The sequence below is a fragment of the Podarcis filfolensis genome (genome assembly GCF_964270895.1).
Source record: "Podarcis filfolensis genome assembly, chromosome: 10".
NCBI classification, from domain to species: Eukaryota; Metazoa; Chordata; class Lepidosauria; order Squamata; family Lacertidae; genus Podarcis; species Podarcis filfolensis.
In genome coordinates this window covers 44,617,714-44,640,328 of record NC_139612.1, presented here as the reverse complement: position 1 = coordinate 44,640,328, position 22,615 = coordinate 44,617,714, and the positions used below count along the sequence as shown (strand labels likewise).

Below are 22,615 nucleotides of genomic sequence, written 5' to 3'. Positions count from 1 at the left end.
CGTCATTAGCACGCTAGAGATTGGACCCATTTTTCAGACGGGCAGCGTAGAGTTAGACTTGAAACGCTTACCGAGGCCTCAACTTTTGTTTGCTTTCCCTCTCTAAGGGCGGAAGTGAGAGCTGCTCATAGAAATTTGGGGAGGAATTAACGATGCTAGCGTAGCAACCCGAGGCAGAAATAACATAATACTCCTAATGTTGCTACTTTTTTTTGTTTCTAAGTGAACGCGCTGCTCTTCCTCAGCTACGCTAAGCTAATAGACTTCCCCATTGATTTGTACAGGCAAGCCTTAATTTCGGTACTATTGTAGCGGGACAGGGAATACGTATGCCCACGTAAACCCGGAAATTTCCAATTTTTTTAAAGGTGGACTTCTCTGCATTTTCTTATCACTATGTACTATTATTGACGAGGAAACCGGTTTCCTGTGGAGAAGTCATGCCTCCGGAAGTACTTTGTTTCCACGTGCCCGCTTCTATTTAAAAGGAGACTTGATGGGCGCGGCCTAGGCCCCGCCTACGAGGCACGTCCTTTAAAAGCCCCGTGTGACGCTCTTGCGCGGCGACTTCATCTTTGTCAGTGAACAAAATGGCGCCGTACTGTGTCCTAGTCAGTCGGTTACAGGTGAGTCTGGTACCCGTAGACTCGGTTATGGGCAGAGCAAGCGGTGGAAGCTGAGTGTAGCTGGCGGAGTCGGCAGTGGGGGTCGAGGCCTGCGCGCCCCTCGCTGCTCTTCGGGCTCGGCCTTCCGCTTCCTCGCTGTAGGTCAATGTGTCCCCCATGCCGGTCCCGCCTGTGACTCCCTGCAAGCGAGGAGGGATGTTTGCTTGGCAGTACCGTAGAAAGCCCTGGCATGCCAACACATGTACATTAGCGAAGGCTTCGTGCTGTCTCCGGGGCTGGTGTGCTGTCTGGTGGGGCCCCGCTCACGAACTCAAGGTGAGGGCAAGGTTACTGGGGTTCTGCGCCGCTGCTGGCTTCCCTCCACACTCGGCATTTATAAACGACGCATTGTACCGTTATGCATGCAGTCGTATTGATAGATGGATTTTTACAACCTACACACGGTAGGTGGCATAGGAATTCACTTCTCAGCAATAGGCCTCTTCCCTGTGGCTCGTTTCACACAAATAGTTTCCCAAATTTTACGTTACAAATTGTGCACAGAACTTCTTTTGGGTAGGTAGGACTTAACCTCTCTAGCCCTACAATCCTGTATACACTCTTATTTGGGCGAGCCACTCAATGGGGTTTCCAGCTGAGTAAAAATGTAGAAGATTTTGCTGTAAAACTTAAGCACCAAATAGTCAAGCTGTAAATGTTAGATGTATTGCTACTTTTTGTAATGTTTTGTAATACCTTTTGTTAAAAAAAAAATTGGTTTGTTTCAATCAACCAAATAGCTCAGGCTTAGGCATGAGATGGACATGCATAACTTCGTTTGTATGCTGCCTTTCCGTAGTTCAAACCATGCTCAGGACAGTTTGCAACATAAAAAAAAATACATAATTACACACATAACAAAAGTAGACACAAACAATAAATACCAAAAGTTCACAAATTAAAACAATTTCCACATAAATAATATTTAAAATAAAGATACCAAAAAAAAATTGATTACAGCAGCAACCCCACTCAACAAAACCCCCTAAAAAGTACCCCAGTCCAGGAGTCTGTTCAGCATCCTCAACTTTTGTAGCTGGAATCAATCAGGATCCTGCCCGCCCAGGCCAGGTGGGTAAAGGCCTGCAGGGCAGGGAGCAGGTCTTCCAGGACTCACAGCCAAGATGGACACCAACACTGCAGACAGGATGAACTTGAAGCTAAGATTGTTGGTTTATGAAAGAGATACCATGTGCATAAGGGAATACAGTGGTACCTCGGGTTAAGTACTTAATTCGTTCCGGAGGTCCGTTCTTAACCTGAAACTGTTCTTAACCTGAAACACCACTTTAGCTAATGGGGCCTCCTGCTGCTGCTGCGCCGCCGGAGCACGATTTCTGTTCTCATCTTGAAGCAAAGTTCTTAACCTGAGGTACTATTTCTGGGTTAGTGGAGTATGTAACCTGAAGCGTATGTAACCCGAGGTACCACTGTAATACTTACATTGGGGCCTTAATGGTGCTTGTTAATGAGTTCTGAAGACTCAAGAGATACTGTTGCTGATACCAGCCTGTATGATACCAGCTTTCATTTTCCCCAAGTATAAGTGGGACAAATGGATTTCTCGGCACCCCTACTTCATATAGCCCTCTTCATTCTCTCTACTTGTTGAAAAGTCTGCCTGCTTTACCATAATAAAGAACGTTGCCCAATCCACATATTCAACATTCATTTTCCCTGAAACAGTATCTTCAAATATCTTCCATTGATATAAAGTCAGGTCATATTAGGGACACTGAAGATCCAGTATGCAGCATACTGAAAACAGTTATTTTCTTTACCAAAACTAGCTCCCTGCACAGTGATGTTTTGTTTCCCCCCACTCCATTTATCCCTTAGTCACTTACATTGAGTAAGAGTGTATGGAGGGGACACACACTGTGATTATTTCTACTCAAGAGGGCTTGCATGCTACTTCTGAACAGTCAGCCCTGAGGGAGGAATTTGTGCTGGATCTTCTAGCTGTTTGGTCCATCAGCTGCCAATCAAGTATAAACCCTGCTGCTGTAGGTGGTAGATCATCAATGAGCACACTCTTATACTGTTAATGGATACAGGCGGTGACCATTTCACATGGGAGTTCAATTCCTAGAATCCATGCACAACAGCAGAGCACATATAAGCTCAAAAGAACCCGTGTCTCAGTGATCTTGCATCAATTGGACATTTCTAAAATGGTTGCCGCCTGTACAGAGTTCCCTTTAAAAGTACTGGGAAGCTGCTAGAAACTAGCTGTATTGTGACTATACTACACAGTCAGAACTATACTGTATATAGTAGCAGTGTGTGGGAAAGCATTTCTGTTTTGTTCTGGACAGTTCCAATTTTATTTAAGAAGCAAGATACTGTGGAGGTGGCAAGCAGAGAATAGAATTGGAAATGTAACAGCTGTGTCAGAGTTTTGAGAGGTATATGCTAACTTCAGGTAGAAGGAGAGATTGCACACCGATAAGCTAACAATGGAACGAGGCTTTCAAGACCAACTCTGAAAGACTGCTGTGGGGACTGAAAATTCAGTGAAGTTTTGGGTTGCATCTTAAGATTAAAAGCAGTATTTAGAGTAAGGGTGGCCAACCTTTGGCCTTCTAGATGTTGATGGACCACAATTCCACTTATCCCTGGCTTATTGGACATGTTGACTGGAGCTGATATGAGTTGGAGTTCAACAATATTAGGTTAGCCACCCCTGTTTTAGGAGGCTTTATGTACAACTAGGGGAAAAGTTTGAAGAGGAAAAGTAGAACACATACTTGTGGGGGTGTAATGTTGACATGTTTACAAAAATGCCAGTGTGGTTGGCCAAGGACCTATGACTGAACTGAGACTTAATCCTGTGACCAGTGGTAATGGTGCTGCTTAAACACCTCTTTCCCCTCATAATTAAGCTATCTACCTGGAATGTCTCATGTGCAAATTCTGTTAACATGAATGTCACACTAATTTCAGTGGGATTGTGCAAGAGGCATTCCTCATGTATTGTACTTTTAGTCATGATGGCTTTGAGGTAACGTGTGAACTGCTCACTCAAAATGCCAATAGGAGCAGAAAAATGAGTGAAATCACAAACATAATGTTGCCTAGATTTGTATTTTGGGTTATGAAGTGAACAGTTTTCCAATTGTAGTTCCATTTAACTAAAGCAATAGGCAGAAAATCTAAAGTAGAGTCAGTGTTTTTAATATTCCGCACAAAGTGATGAATCTCAGAGAAGTCAAATTGAGGATTGGAGTCTTGAGTCACTTCCTTTCTCAGTAGAATTTTGTACTGAGATTTTTCAGGACAGATTTATGCAAGAAATTGTGAAGGTGGCTGACCATCACTTGATCAGATTTGAAACTGAAAGCTGTTTAAAGATCTGCTGACTTCTTCAGTCATACAAGGACATAAAGACAGCTTTGGCTACAATCCTAAGTACCTTTATTAGGGAGTACCATTTGACTAAACAGGATTTACTCCTGAATAAGCATTATTAGGATTGCAGTATTGTGTTTGTCAGTCTCATATTAAAAATAGTCTTAAAATTTGAAAGCTGGAAGCTTACTCGGGGATAGTGACAGCAACTGACAATGGTGCTAATCTTTGCTTGACAAATAAAGTTTGTCTATACATGCTGGCCACGTGACCCGGAAGTGTCTTCGGACGGCGCCGGCGCACGGCCTCTAGAGCGAGATGAGCACGCAACCCTAGAGTCGGACACGACTGGCCTGTACGGGCAGGGGTACCTTTACCTTTATACATGCAGTGGTTGCCTATCTCTTACTTGTGTGCATGGTGCTGTTGCAATCAAAATTCTGACACTTCTTTGCTGTGAACGGTGTTTCTAGATCTCCAGTGCAATCAGTTAACTTTTCCCTGAAATCATCTCCCCTCACAATTTTATAATTGTTCTGTTTTATATTTGTATGTGCATTTTCGCCTCACTGTGACCCTGTAAGGTAGGCTAGTTTTCAAGAGAACTAACTAAAAGCTGGCAGCCTAGCTATATATTCTGCCTGAACATTTATGATTTTAACGTGGTCTATCTACACATGCAGCAGAAGATGATAGTAGTAGTAGAGCTTTAAAATGGATTGTACTACTTCAGATTGGAGATGGGGATCATATTTCTTAATGCTTCCCCATGTTAGGGGTGGGAGAAACACTCCCCACAAGTAGAAAACTAGGCTATGAGTATTTCTTCCCCTGATTTACCAGTTTTTCTTTTTGCTGGGACATTTTATTTTATTTTATTTTATTTTTTGCTATTCTGCCACTTCTCTCTCCTACCTTTCTCCTATCAGCCTTTGCTGCAAACTTTGAAGTGTGGACTTCTGGAAGGATTGGCACTGGGTTGGTCAGTGCTGTTTGGAAAACTGGAGAGGTGCTGTTAGAGTGTGCAGAGGTGTACTTACTGCAAGCTTGAGATGTTTAGGGAATGGCTTAGCATATTGGGCCTTGAAAAAAGAAATTATTTGCAAAGTGGTACTTCTAGTCTTCTTGTAGCTGCAGGTGCTCCCTAATCTCCAGAATCCCTTTTGGAAGCAGCCAGTATCCTGTTGGTGGTAGCTGGTGAAAGCTGCTGGAGTTATCTTGCATTTGACATTCTGTGGCTTCCAAGTATTTCTCATATTTCTCATTGTAAGGTCTGCATTTCATTGATGGTGACAGCTAAGCACTCCCTTGTCTGTTTATTTCAGCAAGCCTTGAGTAAAGGTGTTCGGAGGTACCATGCCTCTCGTGTCCTGTGCCAGAGGGCCAAAGTGGCCATGAGTCAGTTTGAACCCAGTGAATTTGTGAACTATGAAAAGCTTGAGAAAAACATTAACATTGTCCGGAAAAGGTAAGAGTTGAGCTTGAAAAATGTCTTATTAAATGGCTGGGAGGAAAGTAGTTATTACAAAAATATATTTGTATGCAAAATCTTGTAGTCGTAGTGGAATACGGAATATTTCTGAACAGCTTTCATGTATTGAGGCTTGAATGCATGTGGTGGCAATTTTTTTTAATTTCAGTTTCTTTCCCCTTTTCCTTAAAAGTGGTTCAGTTCAAAATATCAGGAAAAAGATTTAGGCTTAAAGTCTTAATTGCACAGGTTATTTTAAAAAGTGCTTGCTTATTTCTATTACTTCATTTTAAATGCTGCCATTTTAACTGAGCACTCTAAAGTGGTGAGTGAACTTGTGGAATTCTGTTGTGGGGGGCATATATTTAAAAATATAAAGCTTCTAGAAATACCTTCTATTATGGATAGTCATTTTTGCATCTTCCAAGCTTTTGGTAACCAATCTGAGTATGAAAATAATTGCATTAACTGGTTCCTCATGAGTAGTCGTGGCTGTGAAGCTTTTAGGATCAAAGCAAAAATGACCATTAAGTGCTCTCACCTTCAGAGCTGTGAGGTAATTATCGCCATAGATCCCATAAGTCATTCCACCCTACCTGTAGCATCCAGGAAACCTAATCAATTCATGCAAGCTATTATCATGTAACTAGTTGAGATTTTAACCCAAAATGGAAGGTGAATACGTGAATGAAAAACTGCTTCAAAAGTCATACAAATTTGTATTTATTTTACAAAAGGGGAAACATCTCAAATGAGAATTAGAGATGCTAAATAGAACAATTAGGAGTCAGTTCTGGTATAACACCTGCTTTTTAAACCCTGGTTGAGCAAGCAATTGTGGGCCGCAGGATTCTCTGCTTTCCGTCATGCCCTGAATCTTCTGGAGCACAAATTTCTCTTGTTAGCTCTAACAATCCCTTGTTAGCTCTAACATTAGAGTGTATGCAGCATCAGGATCGACTATTTCTGGCCATTAGCTCCTGAAGCTCTTTCCTCTAGTGACATACTTGCGTGTAGAACCTGACAATGAGCCTTCACCTGTGATGGAACTGGGCTAAAGTAATGGGCTACAATGGGGTGGAGAACTTTTGGCCCTCAAGTTGTTGGGACTACAACTCACATCATCTTTTGCCCTTGACAACACTGGCTAGGACTAATGGAATCCAACCTGTCTGGAGGACCGTAGTTTCCCTACGCTGGCGCTGCAGACAGGACCTTTATGAGTCTCATGTTAACATTTTGAAATATGTGACGTGGTTAAAATGAAGGAGCTGAAGACATAAAGTTCCCTGTTTCCTTCCCAACAGATTGGACCGTCCCCTTACCCTGTCAGAGAAGATTGTATATGGCCACTTAGACGATCCTGCCAAGCAGGATATTGAGAGGGGCAAGACATATCTGCGTCTGCGGCCAGACCGTGTAGCCATGCAGGATGCCACTGCCCAGATGGCCATGTTGCAGTTCATCAGCAGCGGGTTGCCCAGAGTGGCAGTGCCCTCGACCATCCACTGTGATCACCTTATTGAAGCTCAGTTGGGTGGCGAGAAAGATCTCCGAAGAGCAAAGGTCATTTATTTATATTTTGCACCAGCATTTTATTTACTGGAAGCTTGCAGCCAAATAATTGGCTTGTTTAAATCATTATGTGAAATTTCAGAACACCCCTCTTCCTTTTTGTCCTATGGGTCACAGTGCTGCAGTCTTATTAGCAGTCACTGGCAGAATTCCCGTTTCAGACCTAGCAACCACTTTGCATGAGGTTGCATCTAAAATGGAAGTTGGGACTAAACAGATGTGGTGGTACAGAGCAAGAGCCTCTAAACTACCATTAAACTAATGAAAGGTAAGCCTGTTAAATACAAGGAAAACCTTCCTAGACTCCAGCAAGCCGTGATGATCCTGCATATTTTAATATTTTCCAGTCTTGCCCTTTAAAATAACTTTCCATCTTGTTGCTTCTTCCTCTGAAATGTTTGCCTTAGTTTCCAAAACAGTAAGACTTAGAGCAATACTGCTGTAGTAGACAATGTTGTAGTTATGATAAAGGTACCTCATGTGATTTCTTGGGTTTGAAATGTTCCAGCTCAAGAATCTTTTTGCTCATTAAGTCAGCAAAGTAATATCTGGAGAGTAACCAAAAAAGCATGGGAAAGAAGTGATTTTTAAAAATTTGTTCTGCATTTGGACTGTTGCACATCAGGTTGAATAATATAACAAATGTGCCCCCTTGATTCATAGAAACAGATCACTGCAGCATTTACGGAGACAATCATCCTTCATGCATTATAATCTTTGGCGTTGTTTTCATTTTTTAATTGGCTCAGCCTATTACATTGGTGGGATCAGACACAGCATCTCATTTTGCATGTGCCTCAGAAGAATGTACATACATATATATGTGTATTCTACAGGAAGAGCATGCTGTGTTTGGAAAAGAGTCGATTATTATACAGTTGTTTATATTTGCCATAACAAAAAAGAAAAGAAAACGGAATAGATTTGTATACAACTCATGCAAGCTATACAATTAATCTCTGGATGCAGACCTTTTTTTAGAACACAACAGACAGGTTTTGGTTATTTATCATGCCTGTCAACATATGCCTAGGAAAATTATAACTTATTGTAAATTGCAACAAGCAAATTAAATAAAGACCTAACTGCTTGACTGGGATGTCATTCTCAAAATAAAATCTCTGTACAGAGTAAAATCAAGGAATTAAGGTGAAGAGTGGGGTGGCTGGCCTCTTAACTATTTGGGGTAGAAACTATACCAAGATCTTTACAGATGGACTTCATTTTTGTCTGGGTATAAACAGGACATTAATCAAGAAGTATACAACTTCCTAGCCACAGCAGCTGCCAAGTATGGAGTGGGTTTCTGGAAACCTGGATCAGGAATCATTCACCAGGTAAACTCTTTCTTCCTTAGCAGCAAGAACAGAACTTTAGTACATGTGGTTTAGGAACATAGGAGGCGGACTTGCATTGTTTTAGACCCTTGGTCTGTTCAGTTCAATATTGGCCACCTTGACTGGCAGTGACTCTCCAGAGGTTCAGACAGAGGTATTTCCCTGCTCTACCTGGAGATGCTTAGGCACAGCCCATCCCCTCCTTCTTGAGAAATAACTCTCTGTACTTTGTGACATCCTTCGTGTGGGTGATTTTCAATCTTTCATATGAGAAGAACTTGCAACTTCTTTTTCCCCCTGGACATGTGGTCCTGCAGGGTGACTAATGTGTGCTGCTCTGGACAGATTTTCCAGCTGTCCATTCAAGGTCATGCTGATCAGAGTGTAATTTGATATTTTGTTTTCTAGAACACCATTGGAAGATGTGTGGTTTTTTTTGGGGGGGGGTGTCTCCAAAATCCAGTGTTTCTTCCCTTGTAGTCGCAAATTTAAGAGAAAGTTGACAGGTTAGAATTGCAGAGTTGGACACTGCACCATGTCACTTGCATGTTTTTTTCCTGCTGAAATTCATTGTTGAAAGCAGGGACTTGAGAAGGGGCAGCAATGGATTTGTGCTCTCCACAATTAAACTGGCATTTTCTGTGCCAGAACTCACTCACTCTTTTAATATAACATTAGTTTTCCTTTGGCCTGGTAGAAAGGCCTTTAATATATCCCATTAGATTTGACCTTGAGGTTAACTGGTCACAGTATTTTTTGAGCTATTTGTATTCTTATAATTAACTATGAATTTTTAGAGAGCAGGAGTTCAAGGGGAAACCTAGGAGATGGAAGCTTTTAAATTCATATGATTGTGTCAGTAAGCTCCGCTTGTGTTCCTTACTGATGGCTTCTTTCTTCCCTACCCTGACAAGCATGACTCATAGCCAGCCCAAACTGATTGACCCTTCTGAATCTGCTTTAGTACTAGAAAAGTTTCCAAACCATTTTGGTAGTTATTACATCACCTTAAAAGTCCTGCTGAGTTTGTCTACATAAATCTCTCCTTCTTTCTCAGATCATCCTGGAGAACTATTCCTATCCTGGTGCTATGCTTATTGGCACAGATTCCCATACCCCCAATGGTGGCGGCTTGGGTGCAATCTGCATTGGAGTTGGTGGAGCTGATGCAGTTGATGTCATGGCGGGAATCCCCTGGGAACTCAAATGTCCAAAGGTGAGACAGTGGACCATATAAATGTTGCCTCCATGCAGACAGTTGGGATAGGTGAACAAGAGGGTTATTTCTAAAGAAAAAAAGGGGGGATTTTACAATATCAAAATATGCTGGTGTAAATGTATATCTATTGCTTGCAAGTGGAAACCTCTGAAATTCCACTCTTCCCTTTGTAGCTTGGAAGGTACGCTGATGCCACTAACTTTAGTTAAGCATACCTGAGCTTAATAGCAGATAATGAATGTGAATCTCTGCTCCAAGAATCTCTCTTATATTTGCAATAAGGATATTAGGAAACAACCATCTGAGAAACTGAATCTGCATACTTATTTTTGGAAGTGACTCTTGCTGCTAACTCATTTTATTTGGTTCTTCAGGTGATTGGTGTAAAACTGACAGGTTCGCTCTCTGGCTGGAGCTCTCCTAAAGATGTGATCCTGAAAGTGGCTGGCATACTTACTGTGAAAGGTGGCACAGGAGCTATTATAGAGTATCATGGGCCTGGCGTTGACTCCATCTCTTGCACAGGTAGGAAAAAAGCACATTAGATCTAGAAAATTTTGCGCCATGAAGGTTTGGGAGCTGGTGGTAATGGTCAGATCAGTGACTGAGGATGGAAAGAAATTGTTGGTCCTTGGGAGTGGAATTAGAACACGACAAGCAGCCATTGGCTAAGTAGATCTGCAGTGTGATGCAGAAGAATCTGTGTATTAATCCTTAATTTAAACATTAAACATTATCGGTACAGTAGCACTATAACATAGCAGTTGTAACAATATGCTAAAGGTAAGTAAACATTTATCAGTTTCAGAATTAGACCCATAAGTAGTAGCAGTTGCCAGGACATTGCCATGCTCACCTCTACATAGCTCCAGGAATCGATTATTTCAGATACTGTATCGGGATCTATTGAAATATTGTGGTTTTTAGCTGTGATATATTGTGATGTTGAAAACCAGATATCACCCAGCCCTAGCCAGGAGTGGCAGTTTCATAGGTCTGATGGCTCCAAGTGGCTCAAGTGAGGCTTGCTTTTCTGTAAATTCATGTCGTCATGCCCCAAAAGGTGCTATCCAGAAGCGGTACACAGGTGGTTGTGTTTGGTCACTACCTGGGTCCTGTACTAAAAATACATGTAAATCTATAGATATTTTTTTTTAATAGTCATTGGTAGTAAAATGTGACTTGTTTTCTTGGGAAAGACAGTATTACTGTTATTAGAAGAGGAAGGGGTTGCAGTAAAACTAGTGTATTAATCAAACTATCCAGTTTTTTACTGCATAGCAAATCTCTCTTTTTAAGAGAGATTTTCTTATCTAATGAGCAGTAATACCTGGCTCTTGGCTGTTTATAAACTCATAAGTAAACTGGTGGACTGTAACAGGTCAGTATCCTGACTTGCGAATGGCTTTAATTACTTGGGTTCCAATCTCACTTGTGGTATGGATCACTTCTTTCAACCACAGGAATGGCAACTATCTGCAATATGGGAGCAGAGATCGGTGCCACCACTTCGATCTTCCCTTACAATAACCGGATGAAAACATACTTGTCCAAGACTGGACGAGCAGGTAAGAACTTGTGGAAAGACATCAAGGGGTCATACAAAATGGAAGGCATTTTTTCCTTTTCTTCACTGTTGTGCCTTGTGTGAAATTACATCTTTCATTTGGTTTGTCTCTTATTCTAATTAAATGGATTTTAATTTCCAACATACTGCAAAGCCAAGAGGACTTCTGGGAAATACCTAAGGAAATGAAGCTCTAGAAGACATTCATTTCATGAGTTAATGGGATAAAGCAAATCATGAATTCAAAGGGTTGCTCCCTTAAATTGTTTAACTGAACAGAGATGGTAGGCTATTGAGAATGGAATGGGGGGTGGAGAGAAGGAGAATGGAACTGTGTCATGTCGTTTAACCTGGTGCAGAGTTGCAGCTTTCCTCAATTCATGTTTGTTTTAGGCAAACATCAACTGGTCAGGGCTCTTGTAGAACGTAACTTATGCTATGCAATTCCAATCCTCTTAAGTAAATGTAGCTGGAATGAATTAACTTTATTGTTGATTAAAACATAACTGTGCCAGTTTTATAAACCACGACTCAGAGCTACATTCTCCAACCTGATGCCTTCCAGCTGTTCGTGAACTAAATCTCCCACCAGTCCCAGCCAGCATGAACAATGATCAGGGATGATGGAAATTGTAGTCCCAACAACATCTGGAGGGCACCAGGTTGGAAAAGTCTGGTTCAGATTATTGGAAATCAGCCATAACATATACCTGGTTTGTGTGCTTCCTCTGGCATGAGGAGAATGGAAATGTCCTTGTCCCCAACCCTTTTGGGCCTGGAGGCACATTTTACAGAAGGAAAATGCTTAGAATCCCCTCCCCTCAAACAAGCACAACATCTACAGTCTCCTAAACAGATTTAAAAAAGGGGAAACACTCTCCCAAAATAGGCAACCCTCTCCCAACCAAATAGCTCCAGAAAAGCCCTCAACTTAAATTTTAAAAAGTAGTTTTGTTGGCTACTGAAAGGTGTGTCCAAGGGTTACAACCACATGGGGGATCTCAGATCAAACTGTAGTTCCATGTTGTGGAAAAGCTCCATGAAGCTTGTTTCAGTCAAGGTACCCAAAACAATGAAATACAAAGCCCAACTCAAATGATGAACCAAAATGCAAAATTGGGTACGAGCATATAAATTTCCAAATTAATATGCAATGTGTATAAATGTATATAACTTTAATCTCTTTACATAAGTTAAATGTACAAAATATGGTGAATAATTAATATCAGTCCAGTCCTGGAAAGCCCAGTGTAGGGACCTGTTCTTTACTGCTGACTGCCTTTTGGTTTATCTCCTCTTGACCTCTGCGTTCAGCTTTCTCCCTCTCTGATTTCAGCGATTGCTAGTTTGGCAGATGAATTCCAAGAGCACTTGAAGCCGGATCCTGGATGTCCTTATGACCAGTTGATTGAAATTAACCTCAACGAGGTAGGATACACTTGCTATTTTTAAAGAAATAGTTCATGTAGGAGACCTAACAAGGGCATTTAGATGATATATTCAAATGACATTGCTCAAGAGATTTGACATAATTCCTTTCTAAAGTTTAGTCTATATATCAGTAGGGAATATTGACTTGGAAAGAAGACAAGTTATTGTAGCAACTTGAAATAAGGAAACTGCATATCTTGCTGACCTTTTCACTCCTAAAATCTAGCCTAGACTTAAATTTTTCATTTATCCTGCTCTTCATGGTCCATTCTTCCTAGATTTAGATTTCTCTTCTCAACTAAAAGTGCCTATTTAAGAACAAACATTTTTTTAAAATATTTATTTATACAACAAGAAAAAACACACACACAAAAACACAAATACCAAATTACACACAAATTACAAAAATAACCATAGACACATAATTTTCTTGGCAAACAATAAAACATCTATTGGTCTTAACACTAAAGAACACTAAAGAACAAACATTTTAAAGTGCTTCTTGTTGATGAAAAATTCCTGTCTTGCCATTGTGTATAAAAATCGTGTTCTTGCAATGTAGTGGTGATTATTCAGAACTTTCTCAACTACATGTGACATTTTTTCCCCCTTCCTCAAGCTGAAGCCCCTTATCAATGGACCCTTCACTCCAGATCTGGCACACACTGTAGAAGAAGTTGGTGCTGTTGCAGAAAAGAAGGGCTGGCCAGTAGATATCAGAGTAGGTGAGTAGCACTTTTCCCTTGCTGATGATTCTCCAGCTAGCTTTTCTCTCCACCTAGAAAACTGAGGTAACATTACTTCAGCTGCCTCTAAGCGTGCTCTTCATAACTATCAAGCCAGTTCCTGGAAGGAATGCTCTGTCTATCAAGTATACAGGTAGCTCCAGTCTTGCATGTTGGGACTATAACAGAGCTTGAAGGTCCTCATTAGCTGTGGTCTAGAATATGCAGAACCTTCTTGTGACAAACCTGTTCTGTAAACATGAACATTCAGTATCCCACTAGGAGTCTTTATCCTTTCTTCCTTTAAGGAGCATGCTTGAGCTATTTCACTCTCAAATTTAATTCCAAGGGGAAGCCGGCTGTTTTTCTCTGTAAGTGTTGCTATAAGATACTAGAGGTTAAGCAGAGAGCCTAGCTTAGAAATCTCTGGCAAAATAAGTGCTGATATGTTACACGTTTCTTTAATTTCTTTCTTTTTTTAACAGGACGTGGGTGAGGTTAAACATTTGGAGGTCTGTTACTGACTTTTCCATCTCATGTGCACAGGTCTGATTGGTAGCTGCACCAACTCCAGCTATGAGGACATGGGGCGCTCTGCCGCTGTGGCAAAGCAAGCACTTGCTCACGGGGTGAAGTGCAAGTCTCAGTTCACCATCACACCTGGATCAGAGCAGGTCCGGGCCACCATTGAGAGGGATGGCTATGTGAGTACTCTTGCGATGGCGCATCATGGCCAGTATATGCCTCCTGAAGAGTTAAGATGAAGACCGCCACGTAGTTTTCTATTGGCTAATTCTGTTCTTTACCTTCTTTAGTCGAAAATTCTGCGTGATGTTGGTGGACTGGTTCTCGCCAATGCTTGCGGGCCGTGCATAGGCCAGTGGGACCGGTAAGAAGGAATGCATTAAACTGATTTCCCATAAGAAGCGAATCCTTTTACATTGGAAATGAAATGAATGCATGAATGCAGATAAAGCAAAAACTTGCAAGCAGAGATCGTTCTCTCAGATCTCAAATTAACTGGTTAGCAGGAAGAAGATGTTTTAAATTGTTTTTCAGCACAGCTTTGGGAACGCTGATTGCAGAGCAATACAAAGCTTTGCACGTGGGCAGTGAACAGCTAGCTGTTCATAGCTTCAGGTCTCACATTTTCTGTAGATCTTGACAAGCCTTTCTCTTTTGCTTGACTTTGCAGAAAGGATACGAAAAAGGGAGAAAAGAATACAATTGTTACCTCCTACAACAGAAATTTCACTGGTCGCAATGATGCCAACCCAGAAACACACGCTTTTGTAACTTCGCCAGAGGTATAGTATGCATCAGGTTTATTCTACAAGGGGAGAGGTAGGCATCAGAAACTGGACCTGCTGCATTTCCTTTGGGAAAAGGATAAGTGGGCCTTTGAAAGCTCCAGAGCTCAAGTGGGGGAAATATAAGAATTGTGGATAGCTTCCTTGTGCTTTAAAACCTAGTGGCCCACAAGTCTTTTTGAAATGAGACTACAAATAGTTGTTCACTTGAAATTAAGGTGAGGAGATTATGCAGTCAGGGTTGGTTTCAATCTTGAGCAGATAAATCTTCCTTGTACCCTCACATTTCATGCTAATAGTAGGCTTTCCCTAACAAGTATTTCCTTGTGAGACGTCTGAATTATGGTTAAAAAAAATTAGATTGGAATTTTTAGAGTGACAGAATAGATTGAAATTTAGGAAATGGGCTTCTCTCTCACCCATAACATAGATACTTTTTTCAGATTGTAACAGCCCTATCACTCGCCGGCACTCTGAAATTTAACCCGGAGGTAGACTTCCTGACAGGTTCTGATGGAAAGAAGTTCAAACTTGAGCCACCTGATGCTGACGAGCTGCCCAAACTGGTAATCTTCCCACTTCTTGTCAAACTTGCTTCCCATCTTACATCACCAGTTGGTAGGAATATTATTAAAGGATTGGAAGCATTGGAAACAATGTTTTTGCCTCAGTATAGCTGTTTAAATATGAAAATGCTCTTAAGGTGGTGTGCAGAACATGAGTAGTAATCCCACTGGACAGAGACCGTTGTCTTATCTGAGTGAGATAGATGTGGGAGGTGGGAGCAGGCAGTCAACAGTGATGGCAGAAAAGAGTTGAAACTAGGGAAGATCACATGATTCAAGGAACACCTGAAGATGGCTGAGCAGAGAGATGACTGATGGGGGAATTCCTTGAGATACCCTTTCTTTGTGATCCTGAAATACAAAATATGTGGCCTTGCATGAATACTATGAATTTGGGTTTTTTTCTCTTCTGGAAAAGGTTGGCTTCCTCCTTACATCCCTTTGCTTTTAATAATAATTTCCTTCAGGAATTTGATCCAGGGCAGGACACCTATCAGCACCCCCCCAAGGATGGCAGCAGCCAGCATGTGGATGTGAGCCCCACTAGTCAGCGCTTGCAGCTCCTTGAGCCCTTTGACAAGTGGAATGGCAAGGACCTTGAAGACATGTTAATTCTCATAAAAGTAAGGAGGGGAGGGAGCCTGGGTAGGGATGGGAACTATTAATTGTCCACTCACAGCTGGAATTGGGAATGCCTGCTTCCAAGGGTCCAGTGTCACACACTTCAGGGATGTTCTGAGGTATTCTTCTGCTAGAGAGCTCCATACACACTGCCCAGGTTTGCACCCCGGGAGGTCACTTCGGTGCTGCTATCGCAGCAGTTTGGCTTCACCCCAGGAGGCATACACCTTTGTCTCTCGGGACAGACAGATGCCAACAATGTGTGATGCCTAAATTTCCCACCAGCGGAATCAGTCTTCAGGGTAGATTTAAACAGTAGAGCTTTTATTGGAAGATTTTTTTAAAATGTAATTGTGTTACATATCCAAATGTTCTTGGCAACTCACAGCCCGTAATTTATAAGGTGGGTCCTTGAACTTTATATCACAAGCGCTACGACCCCTAACCACAGTATACAAGGATTAGTTCCACTGATAATTTTCAGCTAATCTCTTGTGATTATGAGGTTTAACCGTTTGCCAATTCAGTAGCTTTTAATGGAAGATCTAGGCAAAAGTTTAGTAAGTTGGGTATGGACGGGATTAAACATATGGAATCTCCACACTGGCATGAAAATCAAAGGGTGCTAAGAATACTAAATTGGGGAATTGGAAAACCCAAAGCTTGTGGTGGTCCTCTATATAACTTAAAACAAATCGGAATAAAAAAGCATATCTCCCTTTGGTCATATAAGGTTGTATCCAGTGTTAGTTCTACTCAGAGTTGAACCATTGAAAATAATGACCATGAATTAGGTCCCTTAATTTCAATGAGTCTGTTCCAATTAGAACTTAGTTGGATACTAGCACAGAAGGCAGCAGCCAGACTGCTGACAGGAGCAGGCTATTTGGCAACATGTCGCTTGATGATGAGATAGCTGCACTGGTTACCAATTTGCAGCCAGGCCAGGTTCAAGGTTCTTGTGTTAACCCACAAAGCCCTAAACAACTTTGCCTTCAAATACCTTAAAGGACCGTCTGGTTTCTGATGGTGACCAAGGTCTTCCGATTGGGCAATTTGGTGGTCCCACATATCCCTGAAGTTCAGCTAGCCTCTGCCGGGGACCAAACCTATAGTGCAGCACACCCTGTCCTGTGGAAACCCCTAGCAGTAGAGGTTCAGTAAGAGTCATCCTTGCTTTCAGGCATCTTCTGAAAGCTATTATTCAGGCACGCCTTTCAAATGTGAGATTCTTTGCCCAAGCCGCTTGTACTGATGTGTTTTTTATTGTTGTGTTCTGTTCTTAAGTTGCATACCACCTTGCAATATTTTATATGAAAGTGCAGTTTTAAAATATTTAAATAATACAATACACAATAAGCCCTTGAAACTGAAACATACCTCATGTTGTCAAAATGCTCATTCTTTATACCGAGTTTCTCTTAACTTGTATTCCAGGTGAAAGGTAAATGCACCACTGACCACATTTCAGCAGCAGGCCCCTGGCTCAAATTCCGTGGCCATCTGGACAATATTTCAAACAACCTGCTGATTGGAGCCACAAATATTGAGAACGATAAGGCCAACACAGTGAGGAATGCATTAACCCAGGAGTTTGGACCTGTTCCTGACACAGCCCGTTACTACAAGGTGAGACTTCTCTAAGCACCACAGGGGTATGAATGTGAATAGTTCCTAGCCACATTCTCACAAATAGCATTGCTTCCTTCTCAAAACTCATTTCTGCACTTAAACACCATAAAGCAGGAATAAAATCTCCTCTCGACTGTCCTGCAATTGTATAAAAGCCACCATATACTGTAGCTACTGTGCTTCAGGCACAATGTCCTGCAAAAAAGGCTGCTGTTCCACTTCTAGACACTAGAGGATGCTCTGGAGCCAAGGACTCCAGTCGGTTTGGTCAGAACTTATATCCGGGGCCAAACTACCATCAACTGTCCTGTAAGAAGGATCCCATGAGAGGAAGGAGAGGAGTCTCCTTTAAGAGGGGGAGGGTATAGGGTATAGGAATGTAAGTAGTATTAAAGATTCCAGCTGGACTGTCCCCTCGACAGGGCTATCTGCTACTTGCTGCCCTGTGTGATGGCTCCATATGGCTTGTCACATGTTGGTTTTACTCATTTTGTGTGTGTTTAATGTACTGAAATTATTTGTACGTTTTATTGGAAGCATTGTACCCTGAAAACTGGGATATTAAAATAAGAACCTGAGAAGAGTTCTGCTTGGATCAGACCAGGGTCCCACCTAGTTCAGCATCCTGTTCTCAGTGGCCACTTAGATGCGTGTGTGGGCAGCCTGCAAGCAAGACATGAGTGCAACAGCATTCTTTAATGAAATATTGTTTGTTACAATTCAACTAATTAACTATAGTAGAATAAATTAACCAAATTAAATAAATGCAACATAGGGAAAGGTCTGGGTAGGAAAGGGGGGTTATAAGTCCTTGGATGCCCCCAGTTTTAACCACAAGAACTAAGGAAGCATGTTTAGCTCTTCTCTTCTTTCTTAACTCTGTCCAGTAGTTATCTATTCTGATTGCCTTCATGTAACTTGCTGCTATGATTCATGGCCTTCAGTCTTCTTTTCCTTCAAAAGGTTTCATGACATCTTATTCTCCGGCGATCACTCATAGCAGAATAAGATTGTCTTTCATGAACGTGGTCTTAACAGTGAGTCTGTAAGTGTCTGTGGAGGCCAGTTCTGGATCCACACATTCTTCCACAGTGGGGACATAGGTTTCCAGGCAGGAGTTGATCATGGTGAAGGTTTACCAAGCGTGCCTTCCTCTTAGCATGTTTCTCCCTTTTGTCCTGAGTTCGAGTGTCTGATAACCCTTGGGATAAACCTTCATTCCTGCTTTGCCACAGCAGTCTCTCTCTTTCTGAGTACTAAATGTTTTGTGTGTGTGCATTTGCTTTGTTCACAGAAAGAAGGTATTAACTGGGTAGTGGTTGGGGATGAAAACTATGGTGAAGGCTCAAGTCGGGAGCATGCAGCACTGGAACCACGACATCTTGGAGGAAGAGCCATCATTGTCAAGAGCTTTGCCAGGATTCATGGTGAGAACCCCACTTTTTGTAGAGCCAACTGAAGTGATACGGAGGTTATACCTACAGTTGGGTTTTTATCCAAATCCAAACATTTGCTCCCTTAGGAACTTGTGGGTGAATACATGCTTAGATCCACAGCTATGCACTAGTGGTTTTCTGTAAATGTGTATCACCTCCGTTGTACTCAAGATCCTTCCACCATATATATCAAAACTTACATGTCCAAAGTGGAGAGTAATCAGCTTAGTTTTTGTGCTTAAGTTACATCAGGACGGTTCAGAGGGATTCCCTGGAGGAGAGGTGGTGTCACTGTGAACAGCCAGCTGTGGAAAGCCTGGCGCATGTAGTGTGGCATCTGTCTTTGTAGTTGCCCTAAACAAAATTTAATAGCAAAGTGGTTGGGGGAGAAACGGACTGTGAGGATGGGATGTACTGGACTTCTTGCTGACAAACCAGACCCATAGGATTATGTGTGATCTAGCTAATTTTCTAGTTGTGGTTTTGTCTAAAAAGGAATGGGATGAATCCCATAGGGTGGACTGCCAGCACAATTCAGAACACTGAAAGTGGATAAAGAGTGCCAGATAATAGGGGGTTACTAATTTTGTGTTGAAATATTGAGTTAAATTATAAGTAGTAGCATTTTATCTCTTTTGCAGCTTGCTGTAGTTTATTATTACAGTTGAAGTGCAAAATGTTGGATGCTGCAACAGTGTGATTCTGTTTTAATCATGCTCTGAGTCATCTACTTTTTATGGCATTTGGTAACAGATTTAGACCTCTAAATGCTTATATCCAAATGGCTAATGGTACCGTCTGTGTTCACTGATCTCATGTATGGAATCCAACAATAAGGAAGTTAATATTTTTATCTTCTCTCTAGTTTGTTGAACTCTTATTGCAGATAATTGTGTACACGTATTAAGATGAAAGAGGACCCTTCCATAATTATTTTGTTGTAAAGAAATGGTCCCCAATTCAGGGAGTTCCTAATTCTGGTGTAAACTCCTCAAACTATAATCCTAGGCCTTTAGACTTAAATTCCTTCTATATACTTTCTCCCTGAAAAACTGCTCACATGTTCAGTGGCATGTTAAAGTAACAAAACTATTTCTATTGGCTGCACATTTAGAAAGCTGCAGTAGTGCATGCAAGCGGGTTAACAGTTCCAGTTGAAAATCTTAAATGATTTGCCTTTGGGATATAGAGACTTGCTTCTCTTTGTTTCTTCAGTCACATTTAATAGTTTTGCTTGCTAGGATATCTGTTGTTGCTTCTGTAGATGAAATATAGACTACATTGACAAATCATTCAGTTACTTCTTGCAACAGGCTGCTAGAATGTGTCTTGAAAGTGTTCTGCTGACTGTTTAAGTCCGATGTTCTTAACAGAAACCAATCTGAAGAAGCAAGGCCTCCTGCCACTAACCTTTGCTGATCCAGCTGATTACGACAAGATCCACCCTGTGGACAAGCTCAGTATTGTGGGTCTGAAAGATTTTGCTCCTGGAAAGGTAATGGCCACAGTTTCTCAGCAATAGTCCTTCATCTCCCTGCTTTTCTGCTGCATATTTGTAGTAGACAGCTGTATATATCAGGGCTGTTGTTCCATTTGAGTAGATCAACTCCTAAAGGAGGTCTTAATTTTTAAAAACAATGCAGTTCAGATATCCTGGATTTCTCAGAGGCACCCGAACAAGCAATATACAGTAATACCTTTGCGAATGTCCGCCTTGTCTAGCGTCCATTCCGGTGAACATCCATGGCAAACCCAGAAGTACCGGAACGGGTTACTTCCGGGTTTGCCGCTTGCGCATGCACAGAAGCACAGACCGCTCCATGTGCGTGCACAGACGCGGCACTTTGCCCTGCGTCCTTTTCGGCTAGCAGCCAGGGCTCCGGAACCGATCCTGGCCGCAAAACAAGGTACGACTGTATTAGAAATCTAGAATCTTGGCTAGATTGAATGGATGGACTTCTTTACTTTGTACAGTATCCAAGTGCTTTTCTGTGCTTATGGTTCCAGCTTCTTCTTTTCCCATAAAATGGTGCAAATATTTTGCTGCCGATCGAAGTGTAAAATCTTGTAAAGGCAGACCTTTTTGCCCAGACTTTCTCTGGGCAAGGGTCATAAGACTGGACCCTTATATTGCCGAATTATGTATTTATAATGCTATGTTTGCTGTTTTGCTGTTTGTTTTATTGACACTGTTTCGCTATTGTAGTTTTGTATACCACTTAGAGATTTGAAATATCCAGCAGTTCATAAATGCTTTAAAATTATCTGGAAAATGCATAATTTATTTTGGGACAGATTTTTGGGTCTTTTGCATAGAATTCTTGCATTTGAGCTCTGATCCTTACCCATAACGTCTAGCTGACGTTAAGTGGATACATGATCTGCAATACAGTGGTACCTCGGGTTACATACGCTTCAGGTTACAGACTCCGCTAACCCAGAAACAGTACCTCGGGTTAAGAACTTTGCTTCAGGATGAGAACAGAAATCGTGCAGCGGCACAGCAGCAGCAGGCCCCGTTAGCTAAAGTGGTGTTTCAGGTTAAGAACAGACTTCCAGAACGAATTAAGTCCTAACCCAAGGTACCACTGTACAAATAAGTAGGCAAGTCATGTTTTACGTAGACAGTTGTGAATTATGTTAACTAAATGGAAAGTCCTTTAAAACAAAAGATCTGAGTATCTCACCTCTTAGACTCAATTCGGCTTGCAAAAAAACTGGAAGAAAAATCAAATGCATTTTTTGACCAGAGTAACTGATAAATGATGCCTTTAGCAGTCTGACGGAACAAACTGAGATGCTTAACCTAGTCCTAGACTTCTAATTTCTCTCCTTTCCTTCATAGCCCCTGAAATGCATCATTAAGCATCCTAACGGGAGCCAAGAAACAATTGTTCTGAATCACACCTTCAACGAGACTCAGATTGAGTGGTTCCAAGCTGGTAGCGCACTCAACAGAATGAAAGAGCTGCAGAAGCACTGAACCTAGACAAGTACACACATCCAGTGGACCTGATGACTGTCTCTATAAAAGTGCAATTCCACTACGATTCTTGACAATTAATGTCTGTGATCAAATGTTAACTTAGCTTCCCCTTTATTACAGTACTCACTTGCTCACATTAATGAGAGTACTCATTTTTGCATTATCAGGTTCTGGCTTCCATAGCTGCCAATGTTTGGTGCATTTCAGTTGTCCCATATTGCTTTGTATTTATATTTCCTGATGATTTTTCTGCCCAATCATTTCAGTGATGGCAAAAGGATAAAACATTAGAAGATGATTGTTCTTGTGGAAAACAAAATAAAGATTGTGACTGACTCATCTAGTTTTCATTTAGTATTCCTACTAGCACTCTGCTCAGCTTCGTAGTGGATATAGGCTGTAATATGTGGTTGAGGAGTCCCATCAGGAAGCATACTATAAATCCTAGAATGTGGCCTCTATGTAGAATCAAGTAGCTTTTGTGGAATCTTCAGTTTAGTTAGAATTTTGTTTGTCTTAAAGGTTTCAGTAAATATATTGATATAGGGCGCAGCACCTGTTGCAATATTGAACCAATACAGTATTAAGATTTCCCAATTCCAGGAGATTTTACTCCCATTTGGCAGGAATTTCCATACCTATCCTTGTTCTACATATGTCTGCTCTTTCTCATGCTTTCTTATTTTGATACTTTCTTCAATATCTGGTTTTAAAAGGAATAAA

At 41.4% G+C, this 22,615-nt stretch overlaps 1 protein-coding gene across 1 annotated transcript; it reads left to right on the top strand.

Annotated features, from left to right (window-relative positions):
* Window positions 1–3: 3 nt before the first annotated feature.
* ACO2 (aconitase 2) lies at window positions 4–22,231 on the top strand. Its single transcript, XM_083573776.1, has 18 exons — window positions 4–626; window positions 5,342–5,484; window positions 6,795–7,053; window positions 8,307–8,399; window positions 9,457–9,615; window positions 9,993–10,143; window positions 11,082–11,186; window positions 12,522–12,613; window positions 13,236–13,341; window positions 13,888–14,045; window positions 14,157–14,230; window positions 14,537–14,648; window positions 15,095–15,217; window positions 15,685–15,840; window positions 17,276–17,467; window positions 18,765–18,897; window positions 20,280–20,401; window positions 21,752–22,231. Exons 1-18 carry the CDS (start codon window positions 591–593, stop codon window positions 21,887–21,889), a joined length of 2,352 nt encoding a protein of 783 aa, XP_083429902.1. The 5' UTR covers window positions 4–590; the 3' UTR covers window positions 21,890–22,231.
* The last annotated feature ends 384 nt before the right edge of the window (window positions 22,232–22,615 follow it).